The 22650-nt window shown below is 39.7% G+C and overlaps 3 protein-coding genes across 3 annotated transcripts; 1 reads left to right on the forward strand and 2 right to left on the reverse strand.

Moving 5' to 3' along the window:
- Nucleotides 1-1925: 1925 nt before the first annotated feature.
- LOC116260114 (proline-rich receptor-like protein kinase PERK1) lies at nucleotides 1926-6148 on the reverse strand. Its single transcript, XM_031638208.2, has 9 exons — nucleotides 5940-6148; nucleotides 5034-5782; nucleotides 3807-4361; nucleotides 3620-3706; nucleotides 3443-3513; nucleotides 3159-3235; nucleotides 2885-3026; nucleotides 2620-2781; nucleotides 1926-2506 (listed from the first exon to the last, which is right to left on the reverse strand). The coding sequence occupies exons 2-9, from the start codon at nucleotides 5701-5703 to the stop codon at nucleotides 2216-2218; spliced, it is 2055 nt and encodes a 684-aa protein (XP_031494068.1). The 5' UTR covers nucleotides 5704-5782; nucleotides 5940-6148; the 3' UTR covers nucleotides 1926-2215.
- Nucleotides 6149-11761: 5613 nt separating this feature from the next.
- On the reverse strand, nucleotides 11762-12796 carry LOC116260612 (uncharacterized). Its single transcript, XM_031639063.1, has one exon. It carries the CDS (start codon nucleotides 12794-12796, stop codon nucleotides 11762-11764), a length of 1035 nt encoding a protein of 344 aa, XP_031494923.1.
- A 6489-nt stretch (nucleotides 12797-19285) lies between these two features.
- On the forward strand, nucleotides 19286-21609 carry LOC116260052 (uncharacterized). The gene is made up of 3 exons (XM_031638129.2): nucleotides 19286-19642; nucleotides 19767-19988; nucleotides 21255-21609. Exons 1-3 carry the CDS (start codon nucleotides 19433-19435, stop codon nucleotides 21348-21350), a joined length of 528 nt encoding a protein of 175 aa, XP_031493989.1. The 5' UTR covers nucleotides 19286-19432; the 3' UTR covers nucleotides 21351-21609.
- Nucleotides 21610-22650: the final 1041 nt, after the last annotated feature.

The raw sequence follows: 22650 nt of genomic DNA on the forward strand, positions 1-22650 counted from the left end.
AGTTTTTCTTTGTATTTGATAGTTATAAACTTTGTTTATAAAATTGAAGATGATATATTTGATAAAACGCGAATTAAAATTTTATTAAAACCATGTACCAAGTACCATGCACGCTTGAGGGAATTGAATTTTGAGTTTATAATTACAATTTTGTAAACCAAATTCTACCATAAACTGGAATTGCAACGATTCTAGTCCTAATTTTCATTTGTGCTTGGTAATCTTGAATTTTGAATCTACAATTTGAAAATAACGCGATTGATCAAAAACAAATCAAAAATACATAACAGATTAATGAAAACCAGCATGACATGTGTCTTAAAAATAAATTATAATATTTGTTTAATAAAGCAAATTTCATTTTATCAAAAATAAGAAATTTTAATTATAGAATTCTAAAACTCTTTTTTTTTTTTTGTCATCGTAACAAAAAAAATAGGTTTTAGAAAGTGAAACCATCTCAGTGATCTCACCCAAACGCATAAAAAGTTTGGTAATAAAAAATTAGTTTTTACAAGTATTAGGACTTAGGAGGGAACCTTTTTTTTCATCGAAATTTACGATTTTATCCCCCACTTAATAGCAAGCTTTCTGTGCCGTACAGAAAGGGACGGGGTGCAGGCATGCCCCGACGACAACCGAGGAGAAAAAACCAGTACAGGAATTCGACCGTTGGCGGAGTTATTTTATGTTGCCAAAGGGGCGAATATATAGACGTTGCGAGCGTCGTGGACTTTAAAAAATTTCTTGCTTCCTCCTTCCCGACAGAGGCACCGCCCTCCGCCATGACTCTGACTGCGACTGAGTTCAAAGAACGCTCACGCTTCTCCCTGCTTTTTAGACACTTTGCAGGAAACGAGAAGAAGATTTTTACAGTATCAGTCTGTCTATCTCTTCCGTTTTTTCTTCGTTGACGTTGAAAGATTGATGACGGACATCAATGGCAGGCTCATTCTTTTGACTAAACCCCCAGCAAGGCGTTTAAAACGCCGATGGTGGTGGTACTGCGGCATTCTCGAACCAGATGCGCGACTATGGCCATGCCAATCCAAAGCTTTTTTCAGAAAGAAGCTGATAGAAGAAAGTGGCTCAACTTAGGTATGGTGGGTATCTATGTCAAAAGCAAGAACTTGGCTTTGGTTTTGAGGAGAAAATTCCGTGAGTTTGAGTCATTGGCAGACTATAACCTTTCTTGAGTGGAACTCTTCAATTCTAGAACTGTAGAAGACACTCTCCATGAAGATACTGTAGGACGTGAAAGGGATGGATCTTAACCAAAATAAAACGGGAGATACTACTGCTATATTTGAGAACCTACACACATAAACTATCAGAATCCATATACTTACGTATCGCATTTTCTCTATGAAGCTGGTTATACATACAAGACTGTGAAGTGTGTACATGCTCAGGTGTATGACAAATACTTTCTAGGAGTGAGTTAAGAAAATAAATGTTATGCATTGGGAACCATACCCAGTATATCTCCGTGCACATAACCACCTCTCATTCTTTATACCTTTTTTCGCTTATTTGGTACATATGAAGTTGTTGGATCAAATCTCAAACTTTAACTTTCAAAGGTGAGAAGTACCATTAATCTAATACATTAGAGGCGAAAAGGTCAGCTTGACCAGGCTCTACATTTTAGCGAGGGAGAGCAACCACTTAAACTCTGTAATATATTTCCAGTTATAGTGACTTCTTCTTTTGAAAAGCTAAACGTTCATAATTTCCTTTTAAAAAACAAGCCCGCAAATACAAATTGTTAATTTCAAACAAAAGGCTCCACAGTTTTTTGATATCAGAGCCATGGATTGTCTTCTCACTAGCTAATAAAGCCAAAAAAAGAAGAAAAAAAAACACTCAGAGCAGCTGCAGTAACAACTGATAAAAGTTAGGCCTTGGTCCACGCACCGACAACACAGACAAAATGTAACATATATACGATCTTTAAGAACCACTTTTTTCACTACCAATCATTATCATCCCCCTAATTACCCATAGAAGACAACAGCACAGAGACAGGGGAACGAAGAGAACAAGAGGGACGAAGAAAGAGAGAAACACAAGTACACAGCTGAGAGCAGAATGGCAGTCTAGTTTCTTTTGTTTTTGATCTTTTTTCCAACGCCTACTGGTAAAAATGGAAGGATAACACAAAAGGAAGGACTATTTGTTCATGGTCGATCAATGCCCAGATGCAGTGCAGAACTCAGAACTTGTTTTGGTTTCTGTAATAGGGGCCGGAGTCCATCTCCCGTGAATTCCCACTTTCACTGGTTGAGGTAGAAGGGTTTAGCCCATACTCGCTCGTCGGCCCACTAACGAACTCATCAGTTCCAAACTCCTGGGTTCCCAAAGCCATCCTTCTCATCCTGCTCATGTCCGCATTGTACTTCTCAGATCCATACTCTGAACCAGAACCGAACATGCCGCTCTGTCCAGGCTTCACCCCTTCGTTCAGAGCCTCCAGCGACATATCCCCTTCTAATGCACGCACGATCTGCTCAAAAAACCAGACGAGTAACTATTAATTAGATCTCTGTTTACCAATGAGCTACCAAAGCTCCATGTTCGATTACTGGTGATCATCTTCCTGCAAACAAAGGACAGCACCTGGGTCATTCGTGGGCGTCGCCTTGCAGAGTGTCGAACACTTGCAGCAGCACAAGCAACTAAGCGAGACATCTCGTTCACATTGTAGTTGTTCTCCAGCCGCGAATCTACCAGCTCCTCAAAATCTCCTTCTTCTAATGCTTTTATTAGCAGCGGCCTTGCCTGTGCAAGCGTCACAAAAAACCAATCATGAATGCGAAAGAAGGGGGAGGGCGGTGGAGAAAAGGGGGAAGAGAGAGAGAGAGAGAGAGAGAGAGAGACTCACCCATTCCACCAAGCTATCCTCCATGAAAGTTGGATCCACAGGACGTCGACCAGTTACCAGTTCGAGAAGCATCACCCCGAAGGAGAAGACATCTGATTTCTCGGTGAGCTTGCCGCTTGATGCATATTCTGGAGCTAAGTATCTGTGCATGCACACACACACACACACACGTATTTATAACAATCGCTTGTGAATTAGTTAGCTCGAAGTAAAGCCTCTAGCTAATGACAAAAGGTAATAGATCCAAGCGTAAAATAACTAGTTGATACAATACCCAAAGGTTCCCATTACTCGTGTGGAGACGTGAGTGTAATTGTCCGAAGACAACTTTGCCAAGCCAAAGTCAGCCACCTGCAACATCGTCGAATAATCCACCAGGTGAGAAAACCATAATAGCTTCACCGATCATTAAGCTGGTTTATATGTTGAACATGAAGATGATTTTCTATGATCTTTGTGTCTCCATGAAAGAAATTTCAAGTGCTGCTTATGCGCATGTTGAGGTCCCCAAGTTGTATATTTCTCGATTATAACTCTCTGTTTTCCTGTTTAAGATACCTGAGCTTCGAACTTGTAGTCAAGCAGAATGTTGGCAGCCTTGATGTCACGATGAATGATGCGAGGATGGCCTACAAAAGAAGAGAAAATATTCATCCTTCGCAAAACCCAATTCATATATATAAAACAAAAATTAGAAAGCGTCAAAATCAAGAAAGTGAGAAGGAATCGACTTACAATCTTCGTGGAGGTATGCCAATCCCTTAGCCGATCCCAAGGCGATCTTCAGTCTAGTTGGCCAGTCCATGGTTGGGCGACCCTTTCCTGATCAATGTGAACAAGAAGAAAGGAATTTTAACAGAGGGAAAACGAAGAAACTTTTGAGGAGTCGAATGGGGGATGGGCATGTATATCTTGTGTGCACCATGAAGATGGAACTCGAGGGTGTTGTTGGGGACGAACTCGTAGACGAGCATGCGCTGATTGGAAGCGATGCAATAGCCAACCAGGGAGACCAGGTGACGGTGGTGGACGCGGCTGATGATTTCGACCTCTGCCTGGAACTCGCGCTCTCCCTGCCCACTGCCCGACTTGAGCTGCTTCACGGCGATTTCCTTGCCGTTGGGGAGGACGCCCTTGTGGACGTAGCCGAACCCGCCTTGGCCCAAAAGGTTGGCCTGCGAGAAGCCGTTGGTGGCGAGCGCCAGCTCCTCGTAGGTGAAGGTGCTCTTTGTGAAGCCGAGAGCGATGTTAGGGGAGGGAGGAGGGAGTGGGGGTCCCCTTGGGCCCGAGAAGTTGGAGCTCATGTCGCTGCTGTTCATCATGGGAGGAGGTGGCGGTGGCATCGCCCATCCGCTGCCTGGTTGGCCTGGTGCGCCGCCGCCACCTGGAGGAGGAGGGAGCCCCATTTGCATCATGTGGTCTGCTCTGTGAGAAGGTGCCCCATTGTGCCAGCTCCCACTGTGGTAGTATTCACCTCCTGAAATCATCAATGTCACAAACCCTTACTTATTCTCCCAACAAAAAGAGAAAAAACACATTTATGTGGCGGTAGATATGTACCCAAAGGTATAACAAAGCTACCATTGTCTAAAAATCATTTGAAGTTGTTCCCAAAAATTTTAACGCAATAACACACATATATATATATATATATATATTGAAGATCAAAAGAAACAAAGTCCCTGTCCCCTTACTTATGCCCCTCTCTCTTTCTCTCTCTTCTCTAGCTATGTATTATTCGCGTCGCCCCATTTGCTGAGATCCACTAGACCAAGAAACGAGCATAAATTGGTCAAGCTAGGCTCACAAACTGATTCATTAATACGATGTGCCAAACTACAACTGAGTTCCAGCTTGAGCCTCCACATAAAAATACGATTTAGCTCGTGATATCTTATGAAACAAGCATATCACCGGCGCCGGAATTTTTCTTCTTGAGCGGTCAAGAAGAAGATATGATTCTTGAGACACTGATTCCAAAGCCAACCACCTATTCTTGCCGGTAAAGCCTATGAGGGTATATATATATATAATGGACCTTAGCCTTATACACTAACTATATATCTATATATATTGGGTTGCATGACTGAGCACATGCTCATTGTTAGAAGCAGATTTCTTTCTAGCGTAGCCACAATAGCACTTTTACCTTTAGGAGGACGTCCCGTGTCTGTGTAATACGGCATCGGATCGCGTCTTTTCTTCTTCTTCTTGTAGCAACAAACGAGAATAAGTGCAACCACTATGAGCGCAAGAACCCCTGCTGCAACTCCAATATAAATTACTGCTGTAGCATCGGAGTCGCTGGCTGACGATGACGTCGATGTTGTGGACTTATTTCGGGAAGACGAAGGTGTCTTGGACGAATGTGAGGGAGCATGAGAATGTGGAGGAGGAGGAGGAGGCGGGCTTGGTAATGATAATGCTGCTTGTGGGGGTGGCGGAGGTGGCGAGCTGTTCTTAGTGGAGGGTGGTGAAGGAGAAGCACTGGACGATGGAGGGGACGACTTTGCTGGCGGAGACTTTGGTGTTGAGGGTGTTGGCGATGACGAGGGAGGAGGAGGAGAAGGAGGCGGAGGCGGAGGCGGAGGAGATTGTTGTGGTGGCGGCGGGGGAGACGGCGACGGCGGTGGTGGAGAAGGCGTCGGCGGGGGTGATGCGGGTGGGGTTTCGGGGGCTGGCGGCGGCGAGGCCGTCGGCGCGGTGGAAGCCGGGGAGGAATCGTTTGAAGGAGTTGGGGGAGTCGGTGACGAATCGTCAGAGGGAGCTGGGGGGGATGGTCCGTCCGTCGACGGAGCAGTCACAGGGGTCGAAGCCATAACCTCCCGGCAAAAGGTGTCGGCGTAAAGGCGCCGGAAGTTTCAACCCTCAGGTAACCGCCTCGTCCTCGGCGGCCTCCTACATAACATCATCAAGGAAGCAAAACCACAAGAAGAGAGAAACGCTTTGTATCAAGGACGCCTGCCATTTGGAAACAAAAAAGACAAAGAAAAAGAGAGAGATCCAGAGACTTCAGCTAGCTATCAGAAGAATTGAAGAGAATTGAAAGCCAAACCTTGTTTCTATTCAATGATGGTGGGAAAGAAGAAGAGGAAGAAGATTGGTTAGACACGGGCACCATAGAAAATAGATGGAGAAGGCCATTTCATGGCTGTGGAGAGGACTTCCACGTCCCTCTCCCTTCTTGCATGCCCATCCAAATTCCCCTGTTCTCTCTCCCTATTTGCTATTTTTAATCACATTCGACAGGCTGGTGGAGGGTGGCCGGCCCCTCAGGATTCTCTCTCTAAACCCTTCTATTGTCGATTTCTTTCTTCTTCCTAGAGATCGATCGAGGGCCCCACGAAGAATGCATGGTTTTGGCTCCCTTCCTCACCGTCGGCCTTCGCTTTCTGCGGACATGACAGACTGCATGCGGTTATTGGTTTTACCAATTCCGGGCAAGCTGTTTCCGTGGATCCCGCTCACCCCCATGAGGAAGTTCTTCCAGAACCAGACCCCTCCTTCAACTCCCTCATTCCAGTTGTTCGGTTATACCTTTTATCATATTAGATTTTTGGGATATTCCATTGGGATGAAAGAAATTTTTATACCATATCTGAATGTGACATTCAAATCCTATTTTTTAGTTATACTTGAATTCGATCTGAATCCAAATCTTAAGTTATATATGAGAATCCAACTTTTAAGTTACGTTTTGAAGTTTTATTATATTCGACTTTTCGGATATTCAATTCGGATGAAAGAATGTTTATACTATATCTGAATCTGACTTTAAAATCTACATCCGAACCCGATTTTTTAATTATACTAGAATTCGATCCAAACCCGAATCTTAAGTTATATATGAGAATCCAACTTTTAAGTTAAACCTGAGAATCCAACTTTTAAGTTATATCAGAATCCGACGTTTTGAAGTTTTATCATATTCGATTTTTCGGATATTCAATTTTGACGAAAGAAAGTTTATACCATATTTGAATCTGACTTTAAAATTTACATGCAAATTTGATTTTTTAGTTATACTTGAATTCGATCTGAATCTGAATCTTAAGTTATATATGAGAATCCAACTTGAATCCGAATCCGATTTTTTAGTTATACTTGAATTCGATCCGAATTTGAATCTTAAGTTATATATGAGAATCCAACTTTTAAGTTAAATATGAGAATCCAACTTTTAAGTTATGTTAGAATCCGACGTTTTGAAGTTCTATCATATTCGATTTTTTGGATATTCAATTCGGATGAAAGAAAGTTTATACCATATCTGAATCTCATTTTAAAATCTACATTTGAATCCGAATTTTTATTTATACTTGAATTCGATCCAAATCTGAATCTTAAGTTATATACTAGAATCCAACTTTTAAGTTATATATGAGAATCCAACTTTTAAGTTATATCAGAATCCGACGTTTTGAAGTTGTGGCCTATGAATGGTTAGGCAAAAGGTGTAAAAAAATGCACCAACTTAAAGTTATGATATAAGATTAATGTAAATTGTATATGAAAGTATAATTTGATTAAGAGGCAATGGCTTCTACGAAGTTGCATATAATTAGTTTTGAATAATTAGTTTGATGTTTTTATGACACACTTAAACTTATTTCTTTAAATACATAGGGGTAAGGATTGATTAAGAAATTTTTTGTTGCAAGAGTAAAACTATAGTTTTAAAATTTTGAGTGAAGCCAAAAATAATTTTTTAATTTTTTTTATATTCAATAAACTTTTTTATAAGTTCAATAGCCGTTTCATATTAAATATATTTATTTGCGATTAATTTTCATATTTTTAAATATACTCATTTTATTGAAATTTCTTGATACAAGTTTTTGTTAATTAAATAAATACATTATTTAAGATATCTTGTTTAGTTGATGCCTTAATTATAATAGTTTGCTTGTTTACATTAATTAGTGGTAATTATTTGACTATTATTATATGCAATTTGGTAACTATTTGTCTATTATTATATGCAATTTCAATAAAAGCCATTACCTTTTAATCAGATTATATATACCTTCATATACAATTTACATTCTTCTTATGTCATAACTTTAAGTTGGTGTGTTTGGCTAAATCTTTTGCCTAACCATTCATAGGTGGGGGCATCAACTCAAACTCTCATGGTTCTGATTCGGATATTATCGGATTCGGATGTCAACACCTGCGTTTCGAATTCGGATAACAACTCATGGTTCGGATCCGAATATCAAGCTGTAATTCGGATTCAGATATACTTGTTAATATGGTTGAGTATTTGATCGGATATTTACTTAAAACCGAACCCGAATCTGATCGGATGTTATTTTTTAAATCTGAATCCGATCCGATTTTCTTATTTAGATATTAAATTGCTTACCGTATCCGATTTTTTGAAGGCAGTTTGGACGGATATCCGATCCGTTGACATCCTCAGTTGTCTTCCACATCGTCTGCTAAATTGTATGCGTATTCTTCTCTAGATAAATAGACAAATCCCATTGCACTAATAGAAACTGAGTCCTTCTAAGACCAAGAAATGAGTTGAATTATGCTTAGGATTCTTCTTATGACTAGATTCATGAGGTCCAATAAATGTTGTAAGGGTTTAAAGGTCTTGTGGAGCCGAAGGAAATAAAAGGATTAGTAAGAAAAAGAAAAGTACATTTATCTTCAATCTGTTAAAAAAATGAAAATTTTGTTCACAACAACTGCAATACCTTACTTGAAAATTTTAGTTTACTATTGAAAATTGTGGAAGTTCTTTAAAAATATATAAAAGAGGTTGTTAAATGGTTGGTTATCTTAACTCTTAGTTTTTTTTATTGAAACTAAACTACTATAGGTATAGGTATAGGTGAACACGAGCCGGCATGAGCTTAGCCAACTCGAACTCGACTCAACTTCTATTTTGCATAACCTCGAATCCAGTTATATAATGTTAACTGAAGATCGGCTCGATTGAGCATGTCAGAGCCGAGGTCGAACTCGTTTAACTTGTTTAAGTGGCCTGTAGTGAAGCAATCGGAAGAAGATAGCTGCGAGTTTAATGCTGCGGTGCTGCTGTGGAGGAAGATGGCAGTGGAAGTAGGAGGCCCCTGCAAAGAGTGATGGCAGTAGTGGGGGATGGCCAATCTGATATGCAAGTGAAGATGAATCACTTTAGAATAAATGAGAAATCTGAAATCATGAAACCCTCGCAACCGAGCAAGGGTTTCATCTCAGAAATTCAAGAGAGAAAAAGAGAGGGAAGAAAGGGAAAGAGAGGTTCCTTGGCTATAGAGCAATAGAGAAAGCAGCAAAGGACTTCGCCTCTCTTTGGATGATGTTGAAGATGACTAAGAAAGTAAGGAGAGAGATCCAACGTGATGACATGAGAAGCAAAATCGAACAAAACAAAATAAACATTCAATGAAGTTACTAATTTTTGCTCCATCTAAGTAGAGCTTAAAATTTTGAGTTTAGTGAACTCGAACTCGATTGACTAAAACAAACTAGTCAAAAAATGAGCTCGGCTTTGCTACTTTATTAAAATAGTCAGCTTGAACTCGATCATGGGCCGAGCTTGAGTTGTTCGGCTTGTTGTTCACCCCTAGTATGGGGTGGATTGAGACCGATTGGATTATCAGAATGGATTGAGTTGTTTAAAACAACATGCACAAATGCATGTGCCTTAAGATTTAAGAAGGAGAAGTTCAGTTTCAAATTGAAGATTACGAGTGTTTTTCAAAAACAAGTAAAAGTGGTTCTTCAGTGGTTGGTTGTCCTAATTTATGTTTTTTTTCTTTTTTTTACTGAAACCGAAAATGTTAAAAGGGCAAATTGAGATCTGTCAAACAGGAGCCCAAGTATGGTTCAAGCTCTTATACAACACCCACAAAGGCATATGCTCGACCATGGAAGCATAATACAGTGATGGAAAGAAGCAACCTTTTGCACTGATGAATGTTCAACTAGCACCCAGAAAGCTCTGAACCATGCCAGCCATTAACATATAAAGGAACAGGACGTGAGAGTTTAAGCTTTTTCTTCACATGGAAAGCAGGGAAAAAGCTTCTGGTAACTCTTCAGTTCACACTTCACCACAGGAAATAAGGGAAAACAACAACAAGCTTAGTCGAGACTTCTAGTAAAGAGAGAGGAAAAAGACGACGGTGACGAAAAGGGAGGAAACTAGAAGACGCCCAACAACATTAAGCTGAAAGCGGCAATGGTGCAGCAGATCCCCACTCCAGTTTGTCCACAGCCGCCATTACAGACTCTGGCTTGGGATACATCTTCATCCATAACCATCATCTCACGATACCTTAAGGAGCATCATCTTCAACAAATCCAGTTTCGAAGTAAGTACAATTTTGAAGCGCACAGCATTTTCTTGTTTCATCAAAAGTTAAACCTGTAAAAACGTTTTTGCTTTTCTGTTCTTTTATTAATGGTCGTCTTCGGAGCCATAGTCGGAATCTCTCGATCTCCATTTCTTCTCTGTGTAATAAATAAAGTTGCTAATGGGCCAGATTTGAAGCAACTAAAATTTATCAAGTGTCTTCTAGCTGGAACCTGATCTGGTAATATAGAAATGATAAAAGTCTTTGTACAAGATCCAATATATTTGAAACCTTAAACCTGTGTTTGGTATCACTGGGACTTTCAGATCTTCAGATTTCAGGTCACACCTTCCTCCCATTCGACCTTAAAACGAAGGTTTTGGCGATGAATTGAATATCTGAAATCGTTTTTTTTTTTTTGTAGTGGTAAAATTCAGTGTTGATTTCACATAAAAAGGATCTTAGAACAGCCTGGGATCAAACCCGCCTTAAATTATAATGTCCAGCTTTTAAGACCTCTTGTATTGGATTTGTTTGCGATTTGCCACGAAAAAAGGTAATTGGATTTAGAAATCTCGGGAAAATATTGTAGGGAGTACTTTTGGGATTTTTTTTAAATCTTTTTGAAAGAAAACTGCCAATATCAAATGAAAATATTGATAGAACTGGGAATCAAATAAATCCTTTGAGAAGGCTGCTCGATATCAAATCCAAACTACAAATGCATATGAAAAAACGTGACCGACTTAAAGCAGAAGTGGAAAGATGAGAGCCTAAAAGATGCCATGAAGCCGAAGGTGAGATGCGTCAGTGTACATGAAAAATAGTATCACGAAAAATGTAAACAAATGAAAAGATGCAAATGTATAAGTCATAAAAAGGGAAGTTCAATCTGTATTTGTAATAATAAAACATTGACTGTATTAGGCCTTCATAAAAGAAATTGATATTTTTGAAAGGGAGTTTCATATACAATATTAGGCCTCATTTACATCCACACACACATATGTATATGTAAAATATGCACCCTTTAAGTTTTTTGGATGCATTAGACGCAAATTTTGCTCCTTGAAGAAACAAGAAAAATAGCATATAACAACCTTAATAAAGTGGTTTCAAAACTGTTCTAAGACTAATCTAATATGCCTTACATATTGTGGATTAATTTGAACACAATTTTAGAAAACTGTATGGACAAAGCACTTTCAGAGTGTAGTCTAAACAAGCAAAAGGGACAAATTGACAATGGTACCATCTCTCCATCTCTAACTTTTGGTTGATCACGAAAGACAAGCACATCAAACACAATCACTTGTCTCCATACACATTATGCACGAGTGAACTTAAGAACTTGACATATTAATTTCCACACACAAGGTAAGTTTTCTTGATATAGTAGATCGGCACAACATGAAGAACATATATAAGTGGGGGTATCAAGAAGCCGGAGCTATACATATAGCCGGGCCACAAATTAATTAACAAGCTGAGAAACAAACAAGACAAAGATAAGGAAATATTTATATGAAACAAATAAAAACAATCAACCCCTCAAGAAAATGATCTAACCCTTCACGATCATGAGCTTACACTCGGGTTCGACGAGCTGATTGTGCAGAAGGACGTAGGTATTATGGAGGACGCGATCTTTGGCACCGGTTCGATGACACTTAGCATGCTTGCAGAAGTACTTAAGCTGCTCGAGGGTGCAGTAGCCGAGGGACTGCGTGACGAACAAGAAGAGCCAATTCATATTCTTCTTCTTCTCGTTGGTGACGGGCTTCACGCAGGCCACCTGGTTGCACTTCTCGCAGTCGAGCATCTTGGGCGTCAGCCACTCCGTGGTAGCCCGGTTGTTCGAGTCGTGGAAATTACGGACGACGATGAAGCACACCTCAAGCACCTTCTTCAGCTCCACCTCCATGGTGTACACCTGCTCACACCTCTTGCAATAGACCTGTCCGCTGATCTTGTCTATGTCGTTGGCCTTCAGATATTCGTAAGGGTGCACGGTAGCCCTCTTGTCTGTCGCCCACGGGTAAGGTGGTCGGATACGATCTTCTTTAAGCGGCTGCCGGCTGGAACTCCGCCTTGGGCGTATGCCGCCTCTTCCTCCGGCACCACCACCACCAGCACTGCTGCCATGAACATTACGATGCCTCACCATCGAAGGAGTTGCATCCGGCGAGGGATGAAATCGAATCGAGAGCAGCTGTTGTGGTGGTGCTGGCAAGGATAGCAGTGGAGGTGTTGCAGATGATTGTTGTTGCCGCCTTTCTACCACATCCTGTTCTGGTAATGATGGATATGAGGATGGGAATATCAACCGCTCTCGCAGTGGTGGTATCGCCTGTAATGCGGGTGGCTGTGAAAGTTGTGTTGGTCTAAAACATATCGGAATCATTGGTGAAGAATACGATGATGATGGCCCTTCTAGTGACCATTGGAATTCCTGGCTTTGTAGTGTCGGAGGGAATGGTTGCGGTGGTAGTGGCAGCGGCGATTGTAATGGTGGCGGTGGAGCAAGAGAAAGATTGAGATTCATTGTCAAAGACTGCCGTTCTTGGTTGCCACTTGCTTGGATGCTTCTGCCCTCCATGGCTACAGATACTTGCAGGAGGCAGTTCAGTTAGTCTGCCTTTGAAGGAGAACCAAATGTGGTTGGCCTCTTTTCTTTTCGTTTCTTTTCTCCCCTTCCTCTATTTTCTCGTGATCTAAATGCGATAATCTTGCAACTTAACCACCCTGCAAATTTTTAGCCGATCTAAGTGAATGCTGCTGCATTACTGTAGTCATCATTTTGACTGAGGTAAAAAAAAAAGAAACAACAACAAGAACTCAAAAACTTTACCGCTTCTTTAAGCGGCTGAAGAGTGTGAAAATGGACAAAATTTGGAGAACAGGTCAGCGAATCAAAATGCGCGGTTCATTAATTTGGATTTAATAGCCAGACTAGATATAGAATCCAATTTTGGTTCTAAAAGTAGATGACCTATTCATTTTGAGAACTGAATTTTGGATAAGAAAATTATTTGGGGTTTTGATTTGTGGTCTGAAACCAGAAATAAAGCAAATAGGAGATTGGTTTTGGTCTAGACAATGATCTTATATGAAGTTTTAGTTTTAGATCTATCAAGATTGAAATATCAAAATGAATATTGGACTGAATTTTAAACAACAGACTGTGGTCTAGATCTTATACTTGAATAAGGATCTAATCTAGCTACTTAGTTCACAGATTTGGACTTGAATAGTATAGGACGCATCGTATAATAGAATTGGATGTGGATTCAATGAATGCGGGTGTATGCTAGACACTTGATTCCATACTTAATGGGTTTGAATTGAACCTATTGAAATTGGTTCTAATATAAAAAAAAAAATCAAACTTTGAAAGATGAAGTAGCCGGCCTTATGGAATTCGGTTGCATACTCTTAAAAAAGAGAGAAAATCAAGCGTTTAATTCAAAACTAGATTTGTTTAAAGTTTAAAATTCATTTGGGAACAAAAACGGTTTAAACCAAAAAAAAAAAACAACCGTTTTGACTGGGTTTATCTTTTAAGGAAAAATAGGTCCAAGAAGAGGACTTAACGTTCAAAAGAAAAGTCGGCGAAAGTCCAGGGTATTGCACATTGATTTTTAAAATACTCGGTCATCATGCCTCTCCACTTGAGAAAATGAAGCGCGTTTTCCGGCGAGACCGAGAGAAGATGGACTGCTTCAATGTCATGCCTCCAGGCAGATGACACGAATCCAATTCATCTTTCTCTGTGACGTGGGTACATGCATGATTCTATTATGTGATGCATGTAATGCTTATTCAGAAAGCAATATTGTTATAAAATAGATTCTATTATGTGATGAATGTAATACTTATACAGAAAACACTATTGTTATAAAATAGATTCTATTATGTGATGCATGTAATACTTACATAGAAAGCAATATTGATAAAACTACTAAAATTAAGTAAAGAACTGATTCATTGCATGTATAGGCCACCAAACAAGAGAATACATAATGTAGTCGTCCGGTTACCAAAATATGTAGTTTATATGTCAGAAACAATATTGAAACATACAAGGAGATCAAGAAGCAACGAGTGAGATGAAATCCACAGAGAAGGGGAGACAAGAGAGAATAATGAAATGGAATGGAAACAATAGAAACAGGAGAAACAAAAAAGACAAGAGCATAGACAAGATACCTTCGCAGGCAGAAGCGGGGGTGCGGTACTGCTGTTGGTCGTGCTTACTGCTTAACTCCTTGCTAGGGAACGAAATCAACACGGTCGAAAGCGGAATCAATAATAGAAACATTAAGAAGAAATATCGAATCAAAGTTAAAGAGAGAAAATAGAGAGAATACCCTTAGGAGCGAGTTGATCTTTCTTCTTCCCTCCTCTCTTCTTTCTCTAAGCCTTGAAGATGACGTGATCCTCCCTTTCCTCAACTTGAAGAAGCCTCACAGTCGCTTTCTGCTCTGTCTTCCCTGGAATCTCGACAGTGGCACGAGCCCTTTTCCTCTTAGGAGAGTACGAGTTGGATTTTCACCACGGCAGTTGGTAACTTATTAAGAGTGGAACATAGAAAGCCTTGCGGCATGATCTATTTAGTTTGGACCCTTTGAAGACATCATTTGGACCCAAAACATTCAAGTCGTCTATCAAATCCTATCTTGGTGCTCTTAAAATCACCCACTAGGTTTTATGAAGACCGCTCCGCTGGATTTTATAAAAGATTTGTAAGTGAAATGGGAATTTTCTAGAAAATATTTCACAAACATAGTTTGCGTATTGATTCTAGAATTCTCCTTATTGATTTGGAAATTGACCACCCAATTTAAGCTTATCAGTTCTAAGGAAGCTTACGAGAATTTCTGGAAAATCTCATCCCCAAGGAAGTTGGCGTCACCTTTGGGGATATACCTGGGGAATCACACCGGCCTACATTTCCACCGATTCAACTCCTTGGGCACTTCAATCGTTTAGAACTCTAGGAGTCGGATGCTGGTCCGAGTTTCATCCTCAGTTTATTGTTTCGATGATGGGAATTGGAATTTTAGGTAGTGTTCTCGATGTTATCATACAATCACTTTTACTCTTCACCTTGGAAAAGAAACCATGCAGTCTCAGTATTAAATTTCTCACCAATTTTAACTTAGCAACTTGAGCTGATCCCACCTAACCTGCTGCCCGGCATTTGTAGAACTAAATAAATGCGAGTTTGCCCAAGTTAAGTTAATTCGCGTTATGTCATCTTTGGACATAACACTTAAGACATGAAATACAGAAAGTTTTCTTTCCGGATCAATCTATCGAACTCACTGCAGATTTGCCAATTACTTGTTTTCGATATAGATTTCAAGAAAGCATGCAAGCAAGACAAACACTACTGTTCTTGATTCAACAAGATCAAGACCGAGGGAGTGCGTGGGGAGCAAGAAGATGAATGCAATTCCGAGCTCGATAATGTCTGAGGGAATGATTGCGATGGTAATGGTGGAGTAACAGAAAGATTGAACACAGAATGGTAATGGTAATGCTACCTGCAGAGGAGGCGGATTTTTTGGGTTTGTGGAGAACCAGCAGGCGTTGGCTTCTTTTCTCCTGTCGCTCTATTTTATCGTGACCTAAATGAGAAAATCCTGCAACTTAACAACCCTACGAGTTTTTAGCCAATCCAAAGGATGCTGCTGCTTTACTGTAGTCATCGTTTTGCTTGAACCAAAGAAAGAAGAAAGAAAAGATCAACCAACTCAGAATTTTACTGCTTCTTTATGAGCCGAGTCAAGCCTGAGCTCGGGCAGCTCGGACTAAGTAAGACCATAAACTAGACTCGGCTCGAGCTTGAAAATAGCTTGCTGCCTTGAACTCAACTCGATAGTCGCGTGTTGAGCTTAAGCTCGACTCGATTAAGCTCGACAAACTAGTTTGATACTTATCCTTACTTGTTGAGCTCGAGCTCCCTTAAAGCTCGATTAACTTTGAAAAATGAACATCCACTTCTTAAACTCTGAATAATGGAGAGCTAGATACCAGAAACTCAAATTGATTTGAACAAAGAAGTATTTTTCAATATATACAAATAAAAAATTAAGTTGATCAATCACCGCCGATCAGATATTGCAACATGATATATATATATATATATATATATATATATATATATATATATATATATATATATATATATATATATATATATATATATATATATATATATATATATATATATAGAGAGAGAGAGAGAGAGAGAGAGAGAGAGAAAAAGAGAGAGATTTCCGTGATATTGGAATCCCGCAGAAAAAGGTGGGGTGGTTAGTAGTTGTCCATTTTGTTCTTAATTTTCCTTCTACTTAGGGCTAAGGTAGGCGAATATTTATTTTGAAACAGAAATACTGACTTTCCACCTTCCAAATTAAAAGAGACTTTAAGAGCTTCCTTTACTAGCGATTCATCGGGGCAAAAAATTCGTCGAAGATGATGTTTTGGTTAATGTAATTTCGAATCTCTCCATCCCAGGCATTAGTTAGAGATGTCAATAAATCCGATTTGGATTAAGTGAACCACATAAAAAAAAGATGTGGAAAAAAGTTGGCATACGAATCTTGAATATGATTTTGATTTATGTAAATATTGATCGGATTCAGTTTCTGATCAGATATAGTTTCATATAAATATCATATACTCGATTTTTGCAAGATAGTTTGGATTTGGTTTTTTTTAAAAAAAAACAGATTTGGATTTAGATGCTAATCTAAAAACCGGATTCAGATCATATTCAGATTATAAATTTGGATTTTGGATTTTGATATACTGTATAGATTTCTCCACATCGGAATTCAAATATGAATTTGCATCCTATATATAATATATAGATATCCGAAAAAAGTGGATATAGTAATGTATATATCTAATTGAAATCTGATCCGTTAACATGATTGAACAAAATACTGAACTTGGCAGGAACCGACTAACATTGTTAACCTTCCCTTGGGCTTACCACGAGATGCTAACGCCTTAATTGTAAGTTGTCTATTAATTTTGCTCTTGCCTTTTTTTCTTTTTTTTTTTAAAAAAAAAACTAAATGTAGCATGCATTATGACAATCCAAAAATTTGATTCTTGTAAGTTTATGACACAAAAACACAAGTGTTAACAAGAATCCATTTTGCTCATAAACAACTGTGAGTGAACGCATCAAATCATTCATGTCTTAAGAACAATACGCCATTGGAACACATGTTCTTCTAACATGTATTTTAAGAACGTAACGTTCTTATTTCAAAAAAAATATGATGCAATTACATATATTATTTAGTTGCTTGTTGTAGAAATATTTTGTCCATCATGTTTTCTGGAATAGGAATATGGTGTCTTAAGATCATGCAGATTAAGAACATGTACTTTAAAGTCTATTGTCACAAAAAATATAGACCGGTATTATATGGTAAAGAATTTTTCAGATATAATACAGTAAAGTTGTATATCTCGGTGAATTTTTTAAAAATTTAAAACATTTAATAAATCTTAAAAGTTATAAAAAAAATAAAAAAACAAAAAAATGGCAAAAAAGAAAAAAATTGGTATAATACAGGTATTATATGCTTTTTTTATCATTTTTTTAAACGTGTTTTTTTGACATTTTATACGGCTGACTTGTTTTTCACGTTTATACACGTTTAGTTTCGAATAAAACTTATATTTTTTGACAATTAAACAACGATATCATCAAATGTCCTGTATGTTTTTCGATAGTAAAATCAGCATCCACTTTGCTACTTAGCACCTTTAAATTGGCGAAGGGTTTAATAAAAAAAAAATAGTTTGTATCTTTGTAATTTATATAATTTAGGTGAGATAGTCATGGTCCTTGTTTCCAATAGGCAAGTTGAGATTAAATAAGTCTTTTACCAGATTTTGCCAACGGAGACGTACGTCAATCAATAGAACTTCACTTCTTGAAGTTTTTTCTCTTTTCACCTGAGTAACTCATTGTACTTTCCAACAATAAAGTCAGAGGCAAAAACACTTTTTAACTCCGGAGACTTTTACTCAATCAAGATTCAAAAGGCTGCCTTGAGGCATGGCCAAGGAAGAAATAATATAATTCTTTTTTGGAGTTGTTTGTCAAATTGTTACTGTTTCATGAGTTTTGTGACAATATTTATGAATTTATCTTATTTTTTATTTAAGATAGATAGATGTGATAGTAACTATTACCATTGCAAAACAACCGCTTTGGATGTGACAGTAAGTATTACCATTGCAAATATTACATGGTTTAAACTTCTTAGGCTGCCTTGAGGCATGGCCAAAGAAGAAATAACAAGTTGTTAAAGTGTAATTCCCTGGAATTGTCACGCCTCCTCTTCTTAGAAAGTCTAGTTTAATTCATATAAGAATTTTGAAAAATTATATTTTGAACTTGTTAAAATTTTGATTAGCCCCTGCAACGAAAAGTTTCTGGCTGAAAAACAACATGTAGTTTGTCTTAAAATAATGGTAGATTCATAAAACACTTGACAAGTCTAGATTTTGATCAATTACATCTAGTGGGAATGGTGCAAAGCACGAACCAAGTCATTTTGTCATCTTGTTTCTCCTTTGTAGCCGTTTTTGTAGGCAGCTCGCACTCGAGTCAAAAGCTGCATAAATATTAAACAAATGGCTCTCAAGTCAAGTGGATTTTGAGGCGATGCACTGATGTATGAGTCTAAGAACTGAAATTTAAGAGATATACAACTACAAACTGTTGATGTTGATCATCATAAAAATACAAGAAACAAGCAATAGAAGATTATAAGAATCGAAACAAGGTAAGGTTGATTTTACTTTGTAAAAAGTAAAAGAGTTGAAAAATATTTTAGAAACAGAAGCTAATTCTCTGTAATTATCATAATGCAACTGAACCGAGAGGTCCGGGCCATACCCAAATGAAGGAGCGTTTGGCGCACACAGGCTCTGGCAACCTGCGGATGTAGGTCTGAGTCCGCCGTCGTGCCCGAGCCAACCCGGTTCTTTAACCCACCGAGTCGTCAAAATTTGACCGTCGGTGGTGCGCTTCTAATAATACCTGTCGGTCTGCGACTTCAGAGTATCGGCGGCTCTGCTTTCCTTTCCTCATCCTCTGGATCTATTCTCCGACGCCCCCTTTCCCACCGCCACCGCCGCCACCCTCTCTCTCCTCTGGTTGTACAATCGCTGAGGAGATTGAAAAACGTAAGAAGGAATGAAGGACGACGATGCGCCAAAGAAGGAGATGGACGGATCTCTCTTCGGCAAGAACAGGTATAAGCTCTGGGCAGTCGTGGCCATCCTCCTCCTCGCCTTCTGGTCCATGTTCGCCGGCACCGTCACACTTAAATGGTCCGCCGGAAACCTGATGCGCTTCTCTTCCGACGGCTTCGACGGCCCCATCCAGGACGACCTCGACGTGTTGGTGAGTTTTTTTCTCCTTTCCTCCGCCGACCAAAATCGCCCCTTTCTCTCGCCGGTCGTCGACGAATCGATCCGATAGCCGGTGGCTTTCCTGATTCATGCTTGTCCTTGTGGTGGGTTGACAGGAAGTAGAGGAGAGGGAGAAGGTGGTGCGGCACATGTGGGACGTGTACACGCACAACAAGCGGATCAAGCTGCCCCGCTTCTGGGAGGAGGCCTTCGAGGCGGCCTACGAGGAGCTCGACAGCGACTCTCCGGACGTCAGGGACTCGGCCATCTCCGAGATCGCCAAGATGTCATTCAGGATGCTCGGCCTCGACCACACAGCACCTCGCCACACCAACTCGGTGAGCTCCTCTTCCTTCATTTCTTGCCCAACATAATTTTCCTTTCATAAATCTACATGGTCCCAATTTCGGCCCCTTATCCTCCTAAACCCCTCTTTTTCCCATTTCTTTGAAAGAATCCGTGGTCGGGCTCTTTCGATCCAAACAGATCGAACAGAGGAATTCTGTCACAGTTCATTTAGTGAAGATCTGTGTTCGGATCACGACGGTGTAATCTCCGTAAATTTCTCTTGGAGAAGTCCCGACTAGGCGCCCTTACGTACAGCTTGGTTAGTGAAGATGGTTGTTCGGAAAAGGGGAAATTCTACCTTGCTTGTCTGAATTTTTGTGAGTTCAAACCGCGGAAGACCATAAATTTTCCGAAAACTTGTGGTGAGTCCATGGATTCATATGTGCAGTTTTCAGTTCATCAGCGCACCGCCCCTCTGCCGATGGAGTTAGTAATCGAACATGGTGGATGATTGGGGATATCGGTCTCAAATTTTCAGAGGCAGGCGCATACGAAATGGGGTGGCTTCTCCACTGCAACTTCCCAACCCCTCCGACCACCGCGTCTTTTTGTTTGGTTTTTCTTTGTCACAAGGTTGGGGCCGATTCTGCGGCCGACATGTCGTCCATTTCTGTAAAATGGACGTGTTTGTCCTCTCTCACCGGAATTGTCTCTCTCGGCTTTGTCCTAAGCAATTTCTGCTCGTGATTTCTGGAAAATAGTAGTTGCCAGTAAGATATGGTGGCCTTTAGTCTACCTTTAATCCCGACTGTTGAGCAGCGAACGGTGAACCAACTCGATTCGAACTTTTCCGGGGTCGCTTGCGGCTATTAAAATGTCCATTAGGATAGGCACAAACTCTTATGCGCACTGACGTCATTTGTGTATAAGTGAGAGATAAGCGAAGATCTATCGGCACTTTGGAAGTTGAGATTGTGATTTATCTAAATCTCATGGCGAATGCCTTCTGTTTCGCTTCTTGTTGTTACCACCAACAAAATGTTGACTAAATAAATTTAATTTAACGAACTGCGTTGTTTTCTCTTTGTTTCTTCTTTTTCTTTCTTTTGTTCCTTTATATTGAATAAATGCAAATCTTTTGTTATGTTGGTGTCTGTCAACCAAGATAACAGTTTTTTCTGAAATATGAACCGTTGGATGAATTCTAAGGTTTCGTTTAAACCAGAAACCGCCTTTTGTGGACTCGTTATCGTGAGATATTCAGGAATCCGTTGGGCAAATCATTAACCTGTGATTTCTACTCGTCTTGTGTCCAGAAATCGGAAGGTGGGAAGTCGAAGAAAGAGAAGAACAAGGGGAAATCGAGCGCTTCATTGTCGGGGGCTGCGAAGGGGAGGAGGCGTTTACGGTGATCGTCGTAGGAGCGCATTTGAGAGAAGAAAAATCTCTGCAAAGGCTTGTTTGGCTGTAATTTTGTTGGTGACTTGCTCTTATATGTAAACGGGATTGGCGTTCAACACCGTGATTTTCCTTTCTTTTCGTTTCCTCTCTCTTCCCCACGCTCCTTTCCGTGTTAACAATCGACAGGACAGGAGACTGATATGTTTGTTCCTCATATCATTTGGGATTACAGAAAAGAGTGCTTTTTATGCCATCAGAAAATTTCCACCACTTTGAAGTCTTTCTCTCCCTCTCGTCCTTAGTTCTTCTGATATTGAGCGTGGCGCAGATCTGAACCTATTCTTATCAGGTTCAGATTTGACTCCCATGGGAATCATCTGGTTCAGCCCACCTTCTCCCATTTTTTCCAAGTAATAGGTCAGTGTACACATTTCTATAGGATCTGAACCATCGTAGTGAAAGGAAGCATCATAAAATTTACGTTTTTCTTTAGAACCACCAAAAGCAGCCGAATGGAAGGTGCCCGTCTGAAGTTCAAGCGAGTATTTATTAGTTTACATATACCCCTAGGAGCAACCACTGATGCACTACCATGCTTGACCCCTATGGCGCACAGCAGTTCTAGTGATGGAGCTGTCTTTCTACTCGCAGGAGAAAGAGAGGAAAATTTAGCTGTTTTTCTGTAGGCAATTTTTCCTGTTAACCTAGCCAAGCCGATACAAGTGCTACGGTTCTGATTAAAGAATATTTTAACTTTGAACTTTGAAGTGACGTTGTCCGGAACTGCCATCGGATGGGGAACTGCCGTCAGATGGAGAATAGTTGCTTTGATAGTACGGGGAAAATTTTGGAGCTTATTCCTCAAATCTCCCTCCATTCAAACTAGCATCTTCCTGATATAGATATATCTATTTACATATCATTATCATACAGAATATATATTCCAGATTATGAACTGCCTAAACAAGAATTCTGAAACAACCAGAACCTATTACAAATAGATGGACCTTTCTCTTCGTCTAGAGTGTCCTATACGATGCGTCACGCGCCATTGTAGTGGATACACAAATATCATGTGGCTTGTCCTTCTATAAGCTACCCACTTGGCAGCATGCATTGTTGTTCATGCATCTTAATCTCTCAAACATAAATCTCAAAGAAGAAAACATGGATCCATCTGATCCTGCTGAGATACAGCTTTTGGCTGTGGGTTTAAAGAAATATATCAGTCCATGTGGACGATGGATGGATGTAGGGACTGCATGGAACCTTGGAAGATGAGGATGGTGATCATATCAGTTCATATATATA

Source organism: Nymphaea colorata, chromosome 9, assembly GCF_008831285.2.
Source record: "Nymphaea colorata isolate Beijing-Zhang1983 chromosome 9, ASM883128v2, whole genome shotgun sequence".
Lineage (NCBI taxonomy): Eukaryota > Viridiplantae > Streptophyta > Magnoliopsida > Nymphaeales > Nymphaeaceae > Nymphaea > Nymphaea colorata.